At 43.0% G+C, this 12150-nt stretch overlaps 1 protein-coding gene across 1 annotated transcript in view; it reads right to left on the reverse strand.

Annotated features, from left to right (window-relative positions):
• LOC124595888 (hemolymph lipopolysaccharide-binding protein-like) overlaps window positions 1–12150 on the reverse strand; it is a 34038-nt gene that overhangs the window by 14523 nt on the left and 7365 nt on the right. The window contains exons 2-3 of the mRNA XM_047134796.1: window positions 9586–9749; window positions 9376–9511 (exon numbers count right to left, since the gene is read on the reverse strand). Of these exons, the coding sequence (XP_046990752.1) occupies window positions 9376–9511; window positions 9586–9749 (300 nt within the window). The remainder of the gene's footprint in view (window positions 1–9375; window positions 9512–9585; window positions 9750–12150) is intronic.

Here is a 12150-nt window from a genome sequence, read left to right on the forward strand (position 1 = left end):
GTCTCCCGAAGGCGAAACTCCAGATGACGAAATACATTTTTATCAGTATGACGACGACCAGCACATATGGCTGCATATTCACGAGCTGCAACACCAGTCCAGTAATCAGATGCACCAAGGACCAGAAGCATATCCACATATTCATCGTTTGTGTATGTGATACGTCTGCCACACTGTTTTGAATAATGCAAGAAGAAAATACTATTTGTATAAATGTACGTGGAGTCGGCCACGGGCGCGTTACTTCGCTATCAGCTAGTCCGTGTCTGGTGAATGGCGGATCCAGTAAAACAAGTCATACTTCGCAGCGGGCTCTTCCACCTCTTTTACAGCTTTTGTTCTGCACGATTTATCCCCACACTGCTGATTCTGCAATGTTTATTTTCGAAATACACTGTTTCCTTACCGGTAAGAGACATAATGTTCCCGCATTTCCATTGATGATAATATTAATAATAACAGTAACGCATGCAAATACCTACTAAACAGCATGCATTTACCAGATTCCACGTTGAAAAGCATGATTAGTGGAGACAATAAATACAAATGGTAACCGAGTTTGTAAATTATTTGTGAAGCAGTTTACTATCCCTACTGGTGACACAAGGCCGGAACGAAATGTAATGGATCGGAATGCGGCAAGAATAATAGTTGGTAATAATCGATGGGACCATTGAGGGAGTGTATGCGTATACAGAAGACAGGTTTGGAATCTCGTAGAGGGAGTGGTGCGAAACATTTCGCCTCCATGATGTGGTTCAAATGGCTCTAAGCACTATGGGCCATAACATCTGACGTCATCAGTTCCCTAGACTTAGAAATACTTAAACCTAACTAACCTAAGGACATCACCCACATCCATGCCCGAGGCAGGATTCGAACCTGCGGCTGTAGCAGCAGCGCGGTTCCGGACTGAAGCGCCTAGAACCGCTCGGCCACAGCAGCCAGTTCCATGATGTCCAAAAATCTACTTTAAAAGCTAACCAATGAAAACTGTGGTACTTCCATTCCTGTTTCGTTTTACGTAAGTAAAATCATTTTGTAGAATACCCACTGTAATCACTGTATAACGATTAAGATGCAAAATAATGTACCATGCAGCCTACATTTAGCACATAAAAGCACTTACGCCTCGATGGAGACTCGAACCCTCAACCTACAGCATGCTGACCCAAAACGCTGTCTACCGCAGCAACTTCACGGTACTACTGCTCTTTTCTGACAGAGATAGTTACCGTACATGCGGTTACAGTGTTGCTGATTGCCAATCTTAAACGTCCATTTACTGCCGTAAATACGTGGAGGACGAAATTTAATGACTGACATTTTTTTTTATTGCTTGTATGTAAGGAGGACCGAGAAGGTGAATTTTTCTTCACCATGTATAGTAATTTTCTGACACATACTACAGAAGGTACCATCTTCGTAATGTGTCCCATTTGGCGATGCACTGCTGTTCACGTCGATATTTTTCCCTTCATTTGCTGCAGAAAATTCACTCTCCGTCATTTACGTTTTTATAGTTTACAATATAACTAAGCACTATAAACACTTCCGACAAATTCGATCGGATTCGTTTTATTTTTTGACACTATGAAACTTTTCTGAGAAACTCATCTCTATCATCGAAAATTTTGGACCACATTCACCTTCCTTATCTTACACAGAACTGAAGCACGTTTTAATTCTGTTGCTGTAACTGTTGACAATGAAGTAGAAGATAACTCATAAATATTCACCAACTTGAGATAAATATCATTTGGCGATAAATTATAAATAACGGAAGTCTGGCCGGCCGGAGTGGCTAAGCGATTCTAGGCGCTGCAGTCTGGAACCGCGCGACCGCCACGGTCGCTGGTTCGAATCCTGCCTCGGGCGTGGATGTGTGTGATGTCCTTAGGTTAGTTAGGTTCAAGTAGTTCTAAGTTCTAGGGGACCGATGACCTCAGCAGGTAAGTCCCACAGTGCTCAGAGCCATTTGAACTATTTTTGAACAGAAGTCTACAAAGATGCAGTTTTACATGTCACTGATCCAAACAAAATAAATATAACACTGTAACTAAATTAAAAGTCTGTTGCCGCTGATAAAGATGACTTTTGAGTAACATACTTTCACTATATCTGCAACGTAACATATATCGTAATATTTCATTGATATGAATACCATTTTTGCGCCACTTACAGAAATTGTCACTCTCATCTTTCATGGCAGCAATATTGGAAGTATATTTGCCTTCTTTATGAATTATCCTAATTGAATATTGGCTAAAAAGAAACGAGCAACATAGTCGGTAGTTTCTCAACTACCCGCACCAGCCTAGGATGAGGCATATTTTTTTAAAAAAATGTAAGAATATTTAAAGATTATTGGGCCGTTAACTTCCGACATTGATATGCTTCGGAAAATCCTCAATAATCGGAAACATTTAAGACTTGTTTTTACATCTCACATTTGTTTATGTATTTATTTGACGGATAACATTCCACTCTGCATGAAGTGCTATTGCGGTTATCAATGCGAGGCATCTCGCAGATGTAAGTGGAGCTGCGGTAGGAAATGGAGAAATTGCAGTGGAGTGTAGAAGTTACGAACGAAAGTAACTTGCGTGATGTGTGACTGGCAATAAGCAAAGCTCGGTGAAAGTTGCACTATATGTAGATAGAAAGATAACTGAATCAATTACAGAATGAGATGAACAGAAATGAAACGTCTGTTATACAATAATAACACTTAAGTCACTGCGATTTATAGTGAGTCCAAAGACATCACAAAAGCCGGGACATGGTTCTTAATAGTGTGTGTGGCGACCATGGGCAACAGTGCAACCTCTGCATCGTGTTCCCATGCTAGGAACAAGGCTGCTAGGGAGTTCTTGCGGTTGTTGTTGTTGTGGTCTTCAGTCCTGAGACTGGTTTGATGCAGCTCTCCATGCTACTCTATCTTGTGCAAGCTTTTTCATCTCCCAGTACCTACTGCAACCTACATCCTTCTGAATCTGCTTAGTGTATTCATCTCTTGGTCTCCCTCTACGATTTTTACCCTCCACGCTGCCCTCCAATACTAAATTGGTGATCCCTTGATGCCTCAGAACATGTCCTACCAACCGATCCCTTCTTCTGGTCAAGTTGTGCCACAAACTTCTCTTCTCCCCAATCCTATTCAATACTTCCTCATTAGTTATGTGATCTACCCATCTAATCTTCAGCATTCTTCTGTAGCACCACATTTCAAAAGCTTCTATTCTCTTCTTGTCCAAACTAGTTATCGTCCATGTTTCACTTCCATACATGGCTACACTCCATACGAATACTTTCAGAAATGACTTCCTGACACTTAAATCAATACTGGATGTTAACAAATTTCTCTTCTTCAGAAACGCTTTCCTTGCCATTGCCAGCCTACATTTTATATCCTCTCTACTTCGACCATCATCAGTAATTTTGCTCCCCAAATAGCAAAACTCCTTTACTACTTTAAGTGCCTCATTTCCTAATCTAATTCCCTCAGCATCACCCGACTTAATTAGACTACATTCCATTATCCTTGTTTTGCTTTTGTTGATGTTCATCTTATATCCTCCTTTCAAGACACTGTCCATTCCATTCAACTGCTCTTCCAAGTCCTTTGCTGTCTCTGACAGAATTACAATGTCATCGGCGAACCTCAAAGTTTTTATTTCTTCTCCATGAATTTTAATACCTACTCCGAATTTTTCTTTTGTTTCCCTTACTGCTTGCTCAATATACAGATTGAACAACATCGGGGAGAGGCTACAACCCTGTCTTACTCCCTTCCCAACCACTGCTTCCCTTTCATGTCCCTCGACTCTTATAACTGCCATCTGGTTTCTGTACAAATTGTAAATGGCCTTTCGCTCCCTGTATTTTACCCCTGCCACCTTTAGAATTTGAAAGAGAGCATTCCAATCAACGTTGTCAAAAGCTTTCTCTAAGTCTACAAATGCTAGAAACGTAGGTTTGCCTTTCCTTAATCTTTCTTCTAAGATAAGTCGTAAGGTTAGTATTGCCTCACGTGTTCCAGTGTTTCTACGGAATCCAAACTGATCTTCCGCGAGGTTGGCTTCTATTAGTTTTTCCATTCGTCTGTAAAGAATTCGTGTTAGTATTTTGCAGCTGTGACTTATTAAGCTGATAGTTCGGTAATTTTCACATCTGTCAACACCTGCTTTCTTTGGGATTGGAATTATTATATTCTTCTTGAAGTCTGAGGGTATTTCGCCTGTTTCATACATCTTGCTCACCAGATGGTAGAGTTTTGTCAGGACTGGCTCTCTCACGGCCGTCAGTAGTTCCAATGGAATATTGTCTACTCCGGGGGCCTTGTTTCGACTCAGGTCTTTCAGTGCTCTGTCAAACTCTTCACGCAGTATCATATCTCCCATTTCATCTTCATCTACATCCTCTTCCATTTCCATAATATTGTCCTCAAGTACATCGCCCTTGTATAGACCCTCTATATACTCCTTCCACCTTTCTGCTTTCCCTTCTTTGCTTAGAACTGGGTTTCCATCTGAGCTCTTGATATTCATACAAGTCGTTCTCTTATCTCCAAAAGTCTCTTTAATTTTCCTGTAGGCGGTATCTATCTTACCCCTAGTGAGATAGGCCTCTACATCCTTACATTTGTCCTCTAGCCATCCCTGCTTAACCATTTTGCACTTCCTGTCGATCTCATTTTTGAGACGTTTGTATTCCTTTTTGCCTGTTTCACTTACTGCATTTTTATATTTTCTCCTTTCATCAATTAAATTCAATATTTCTTCTGTTACCCAAGGATTTCTACTAGCCCTCGTCTTTTTACCTACTTGATCCTCTGCTGCCTTCACTACTTCATCCCTCAAAGCTACCCATTCTTCTTCTACTGTATTTATTTCCCCCATTCCTGTCAATTGCTCCCTTATGCTCTCCCTGAATCTCTGTACAACCTCTGGTTCTTTTAGTTTATCCAGGTCCCATCTCCTTAAATTCCCACCTTTTTGCAGTTTCTTCAGTTTTAATCTACAGGTCATAACCAACAGATTGTGGTCAGAGTCCACATCTGCCCCTGGAAATGTCTTACAATTTAAAACCTGGTTCCTAAATCTCTGTCTTACCATTATATAATCTATCTGATACCTTTTAGTATCTCCAGGGTTCTTCCATGTATACAACCTTCTTTCATGATTCTTAAACCAAGTGTTAGTTATGATTATGTTGTGCTCTGTGCAAAATTCTACAAGGCGGCTTCCTCTTTCATTTCTGTCCCCCAATCCATATTCACCTACTATGTTTCCTTCTCTCCCTTTTCCTACACTCGAATTCCAGTCACCCATGACTATTAAATTTTCGTCTCCCTTCACAATCTGAATAATTTCTTTTATTTCATCATACATTTCTTCAATTTCTTCGTCATCTGCAGAGCTAGTTGGCATATAAACTTGTACTACTGTAGTAGGTGTGGGCTTTGTATCTATCTTGGCCACAATAATGCGTTCACTATGCTGTTTGTAGTAGCTTACCCGCATTCCTATTTTCCTATTCATTATTAAACCTACTCCTGCATTACCCCTATTTGATTTTGTGTTTATAACCCTGTATTCACCTGACCAGAAGTCTTGTTCCTCCTGCCACCGAACTTCACTAATTCCCACTATATCTAACTTCAACCTATCCATTTCCCTTTTTAAATTTTCTAACCTACCTGCCCAATTAAAGGATCTGACATTCCACGCTCCGATCCGTAGAACGCCAGTTTTCTTTCTCCTGATAACGATATCCTCTTGAGTAGTCCACGCCCAGAGATCCGAATGGGGGACTATTTTACCTCCGGAATATTTTACCCAAGAGGACGCCATCATCATGTAATCATACAGTAAAGCTGCATGCCCTCGGGAAAAATTAGGGCTGTAGTTTCCCCTTGCTTTCAGCCGTTCGCAGTACCAGCACAGCAAGGCCGTTTTGGTTATTGTTACAAGGCCAGATCAGTCAATCATCCAGACTGTTGCCCTTGCAACTACTGAAAAGGCTGCTGCCCCTCTTCAGGAACCACACGTTTGTCTGGCCTCTCAACAGATACCCCTCCGTTGTGGTTGCACCTACGGTACGGCTATCTGTATCGCTGAGGCACGCAAGCCTCCCCACCAACGGCAAGGTCCATGGTTCATGGGGGGGGGGGGGGTTCTTGCGGTATGGCGTTGCATTTCTCCACCAGCGCGGTTGACAACAACGGTTTGACAACTGCGGGATGTTCGTTGGTGCAAGTGTCCGTGCTGCAGCAGTACATCACCCGTCGCATTTTACTCGTGCCGCATGACATTTAACTCGGGCGAGCGATCGAATCAGTCTATGCGCCGAATATTATTTCGTACCAGGAGCTACTTCACTTGTGCCGTTATACGCAGTCGCCCATTTTCATTCATAAACACGAAGTCAGGGCTGAATACACCCCTGGAAATCGCACATAGGGGTTAAATACAGTCTCACATTAACGTTGACCGGTGAATGGAGATATGGAAGTTAGTGCACCCATGCGATACTATTCCTACTTCACAACAACACTGGGACTACCAAAGAAATCTTTTTCGACAGCGCTCCTGGGTGCATTACATTCCGTCATATGGCGAGACGTGGGAACACGCGTTACACTCAGAAACAGTTCTGAATGTCTTGTGATACCTAATGATGATAAGAGAACTGAAACTCGTCAGTGAACTAAACACCCGAAAAAAATGGCAACACTATGTAAGGGGTTCATTAGGGGTCCATTACTATTTTCTAGCGCACTTGAGGAGATGTAATTTCGATCGATTGCTCACCCGCTGCCTGCGATATTGAATATCTATGCTGCAATAGAATCGCAGGTCAGAGCAGTGCTAGCAGTAAGTCGAGTTTAGTAGCTTGCAGAGAGCAGTTATGTTTTGTAGCTCGCACAGAACACTTGAGTTATGGATTTCGGACAGGGCAGTGCTGCAGTTGACTTGTGTTGGGCCGGTCGTGCATAACGATGGTGGTGCCTGAGCGATGCGGTATAAGGTAAAAAAAAATTATTGTTATTTGTTGCCCCACGCATATGTTAATTGCCACAACTGATTTAACCACAATTGTAAAGTTAAAGTCCCATGTAATTCCTTGCAGAAATGTTTGAATAATAACTTTTGTTCTGAAGAAAACTTTTGCAGTCATTTATCTGAGTTTAAAGATTTTACGAATTTTTCGTGTGCTTACTCATGTTGATTAAGCAAAAGAAAATCAGTTGTTTTCCTACAAATGAAAATCTGTTGGCCAGCATTGCACTGGGCTGCGCCAAAAATTTCTCATAGAAGCAAATATATAGATAGCTTTATCTGGCGACATCATTGTGAGGTAAGAATTTTTCAGTTTACTAAGGATGCTTTCACAGGGCCATGACGCAGCGCTGCTGGCGTCAAAACTTATGAATCTCGATATGCAGTCACTCTTTAATGCAAGATCACATTAAAAGTTGAAATTTTATTATTGGAAAGAAATTTTTCTATTGGGAACTTAAAGGAGATTTTTCTGTGGGGAGGTTACACTAAATGTGAATATTATAATTATTTTTTCTTTTGGGAGGTTACAACCAGAAAGGAGTAGCGTGACATAAACGGAAGTTGGTAGGTGTGTTTCTACACCTCTCGAGCGTTAGTTACCTATGAGACTGGACGTGGTGAATTGATGTTAGCCACCACTCCCTTGTAGACGACAAAGACGTCATTGTCAGCACTTCGTTGAGTTTGAAAGATGTCGTGTAATAGGGCTACGAGAAGATGGATGTTGCTTCTGCGATACTGAAGAAAGACTTGGCAATAATGTAGCCACTGTATGTACCTGATCGGTGGCAGCGGTGGTCACGAGAATGTATGATCGCAGGAGGACTGCGCTACAGACGGCCACGTGGCACTACTGACAGGGAAGAACGTCGTGTCCAGTGTATGCCTCTGGTGCATCGTACTGCATGCATCATAATGCATCTACAGCAGTAATGTGAGCAGCATGTGGCACCACTGTGACACAACGAACTGTTACAAACCGGTTACTCCATGGACAGCTCGAGCGAGACACCAGTATTATGCGTTCCACTGACCCCAGTGACTTCAGTAGCGTAAAGCGAGAGCTCAGTGGAGGGAAGGTTGGAGGCCTGTAGTGCTTTCTGATGAAAGCTTGTTCTGCCTCGAAGGCAGTGATGACTGTGTGTTGGTATGAAGGAGGTCAGTTGACGGTATGCAACCATCCCGTCTGCGTTCGAGACACATGGGCCTACGTGTGGATTTATGGTCTGAGGTACGATTTCGTATGACAGCAGGAGCAATCTCGCGGTTCTTCCACGCATCCTGACGTCAGTTTGGTGATTCGGCCTTCTGTTCTGCCCTTCATGAACGGCATTCCAGGGGCTGTTTTGCTACAGGACAACGCTGGTCCACATAACGCTGTTGCAGCCAAACATGCTCTTCAGAGTGTCGACATCTTGCCTTGGCCTGCTCGATCAATAGACCTGTTTCCAATTTAACACATATGAAACGTCACCAGTAGACAACATTACCGTCATGAACAACAGCATTATACGTTCCTGTATTAGCCTAGCTACTGAAACACACATTGATGTTCATCCCACAAACTGACATTCGGCACCTGTACAACACGATGCAGGCACGTTCGCATGTCTGTATTCATAATTCGGGTGTCTATACCGTTTATTAATGTACCAGCATTTCACATTTGCAGTATCTTATCTCGGGTTTCCATTAATCTGTGATCTTGCGATGTTAATCACTTGAATATGTTACTTAGGAAAATATAATGCAGAAATTTCATATCCCTACACTGATTACTTTTGTTCTTTCGATTTTTTTATTTCTTATATGAAGCTTTTAGAAGGAAGAAAGAATCGTTATAACAATCATTCGTCGTAGAGGTCATGAGAGATGGCGTAGAAACTCTGATTCTGGGATAGAATGGAGGAAAGCGGCGAGGCCTTTCTTACGAAACTATCCCGGAATTTTCCTCAGACGACTGAGAGAAGGGGCGGAAAACCTAAAACTGGCTGGATGGAAGGAGGTTTGAATCGCCCTCCTCCTGAATGCGAGTTCAAATACACACAAGCAAAGTGTGCGAACAACACTCTGATGACCATGGAAGGAGGGGAAAACCAACAACATCAATGAGTAGCACAGACATTCTTCGCTACAGAGCCTAATTCGCGAAGATTAAAGCAACAGGAGAAAACAGAGAAGAAATTTCTTTCATTCTGATAGAACCAAGGTTTTCTTCCTTCATTGGTACTCAGAGGCGAAACTACACTTAACTAAAATAAAAATTTGCTGGAAGTCGAAAGCTCCTTTCGTGATGTTACGTACTGACCTACAACACTGAAAAACGTCGTCAGGGTTTCGTCGTCACCACAACCTTGACGGGTAACCTCGATGTCGTAATGCAACGGCCTTTCCTCAGCCAGCAGATCACTGACGTCTCTTCTACTTTTGCGGATGAGAGCCGCCTGTAACAGACCAGACAACTGATGAGTTTCGCTAGTGTGAGGGTAGTGTTAGCAGCCGGCGAGTGTACACCCACCTTGGTTATCCAGTGACCCGTAAGGTTGCGGAAGCTGCTCGCAGAGAGGCTAACACTGCTTGCAGAGGACGACACACAGTCGTCTGCGAGGAGCTCTCGAGGCGATGCCACAATGAAGAGTGTCAGCAGAAGCTGCCAAGTGCATTCCCAGACCATACTGACCTCTGGAAAAACAGACAGAACACGATTAGGAAGACTTGGCAAGGTACAGAAGTCGATTCGAATGCACAAAACCCGACAAAGTACGTAAATCATCCAGATTTCATGGACGGATGTCAATGTAACTTTGTACACATACTCTCCTTCATCGGGCGTGTAAAGGGTCGTAATTCTACGTGATATGTTGAATTGCCACCAGAGCACATCATTAAGTGTTGTTCGTGGTAGGTATTATTACCAGTCTTGGTAATATATACAGTGAAGTGACAAAATTCATGACCCTTCGTAATATCGTGTCGGACCTCCTTTTACCCGGCGTAGTGCAGCTGTAGCTGAACACCACCAGACCACCGTTCCACCAACCTCAAGTGCTTGATCTGCAGCCATGGATGCAGCAGCGAAAAATAAGGGAGGTTCCTCAAATATTCAGATACCCCAAAAGCGTAACCATTAAGGATGGCTTCATGTTACCTACGGCCTGGCTGCCAGCGATTCCATCCCGGGTGACCGCATGCGTTCACCGGCCAGCAGCACCACTCGTCCCGAATTTAATAGCATAAATGGTGGCGTTAACGCTTCCACACAGGGAAACACTGCACATTATACAAGCTGCCGATTTGTTATTGTCTACCAATCACCACGAAAGCTGCCTACCAATCACTAAGTAGTGGCACAGGCAACCTGCCAGTACGCTGTTTCCTACCAGTTTCATGCCAGAGTTGCCTTCCAATAAGCCACCAGAGTAAAACAGATAATACCCTGGCGTTCACTGATCCCCCCCCCCCCTTGCTCCAACCCCTAATAGTACACATAGCAAGTGTCAAGTGACATCCCAGAGGTGTGACTTTGGTTTTTTTTTTTTTTTTTTTTGGTCATCAGTCTACTGACTGGTTTGATGCGGCCCGCCACGAATTCCTTTCCTGTGCTAACCTTTTCATCTCAGAGTAGCACTTGTAACCTACGTCCTTAATTATTTGCTTGACGTAACCAATATCAAAAACGATATTTCATGTATACATGCTGACAGCTCGCATTCGAGAGGACGACGGTTCAATCCCGCGTCCGGCATTCCTGATTTGCATTTTACGTGATTTCCCTAAATCGCTCCATAAAAATTCCGGGATGGATCCTTTGAAAAGGTACGGCAGACTTTCTTCCCCGTTCTTACCTAACCCGATGAGACCGATGACCTCGCTGTTTTGTCTCTTCCCCCAAACAACCCAACCCAACCCATGCTGACAGTGCAAGCCGAAGATGAGTTAGAGAACGTATACGACGATACTGCATGGGTAATTCAGTACATAACTGCATATTAATATCTAATATTCATGGGGAATTGGAATGCGGTTGTTGGGGAAGAAGTAGAAGAAAGGATTACTGGAGAAAACGGATTTGGTACTAGGAATGAGAGCGGAGGAAGACTAATTGCGTTCTGCAATAAGTTTCAGCAAGTAATAGCGAATACTCTGTTCAAGAGTCGCAAGCGGAGGAAGTATATTTGGGAAAGGACGGTAGATACAGGAGGATTTCAGTAAGATAACATCGGGGTCAGGCTGAGATTTCGAAACCATATACTGGACTGTAAGGCGTACTCTGAAGCGGATATACATTCAGATCACAATTTAGTGGTGTTGGAGAGTGGGTTTAAACTCATGCGGCTACTCACCCGTGGTCTGGGGGTAGCATGTTTGATTAGTTATCAAAATGTCCTTGGTCCCGGGTTCGAAACCCACTAGGGTTTACTTTTCGGTTAATAATCAGCACTGGCGGTCGAAGGCTTCCGACATAAGACATGACCCTCGTTTTGTCAAAGAGGTCGGAGGAGTGGACAGAGGTTCAGGACACTCCTTTGCCCTTGGGCTGAGAAACTACCGCTAATGGAGGAAGAATCAATAATGATCAACGACATGAGGATGCAGAAGGCAATGGAAACCACGGCATTAAAGACACAGAACGTGTATCCACAGGACATGTGGCCTATAATTAAAAAAACTGTCGTGAAGATTTCTCCATTGGCAAAAGATTGCGGAGTAGTCCCCCATAGAGGACTGGCAATAGGGAGATGACCTTCAGAAAAAAATTGAATAACCAACGAAAGGATAAGATTCTACGAGTCTGGGCGTGGAATGTCAGAATCTTGAACGTGGTAGGAAAACCAGAAAATTTGAGAAGGGAAATGCAAAGGCTCAATCTAGATGAAGTAGGGGTCACTGAAGTGAAATGGAAAGAAGACAAGTATTTCTGATAAGATGACTGCAGGGTAATATCAGCAGTAGCAGAAAATGGTATAACGAGAGTAGGATTCGTTATGAGTAAGAAAGAGGGGCAGAGAGTGAGTTACTATCAATAGTTCAGTGGTAGTGTTGTTTTTATCAGAATCGACAGCAAACCGAAATATTTATTATT

Source organism: Schistocerca americana, chromosome 2 (assembly GCF_021461395.2).
Source record: "Schistocerca americana isolate TAMUIC-IGC-003095 chromosome 2, iqSchAmer2.1, whole genome shotgun sequence".
In the NCBI taxonomy this organism is placed as follows: Eukaryota; Metazoa; Arthropoda; class Insecta; order Orthoptera; family Acrididae; genus Schistocerca; species Schistocerca americana.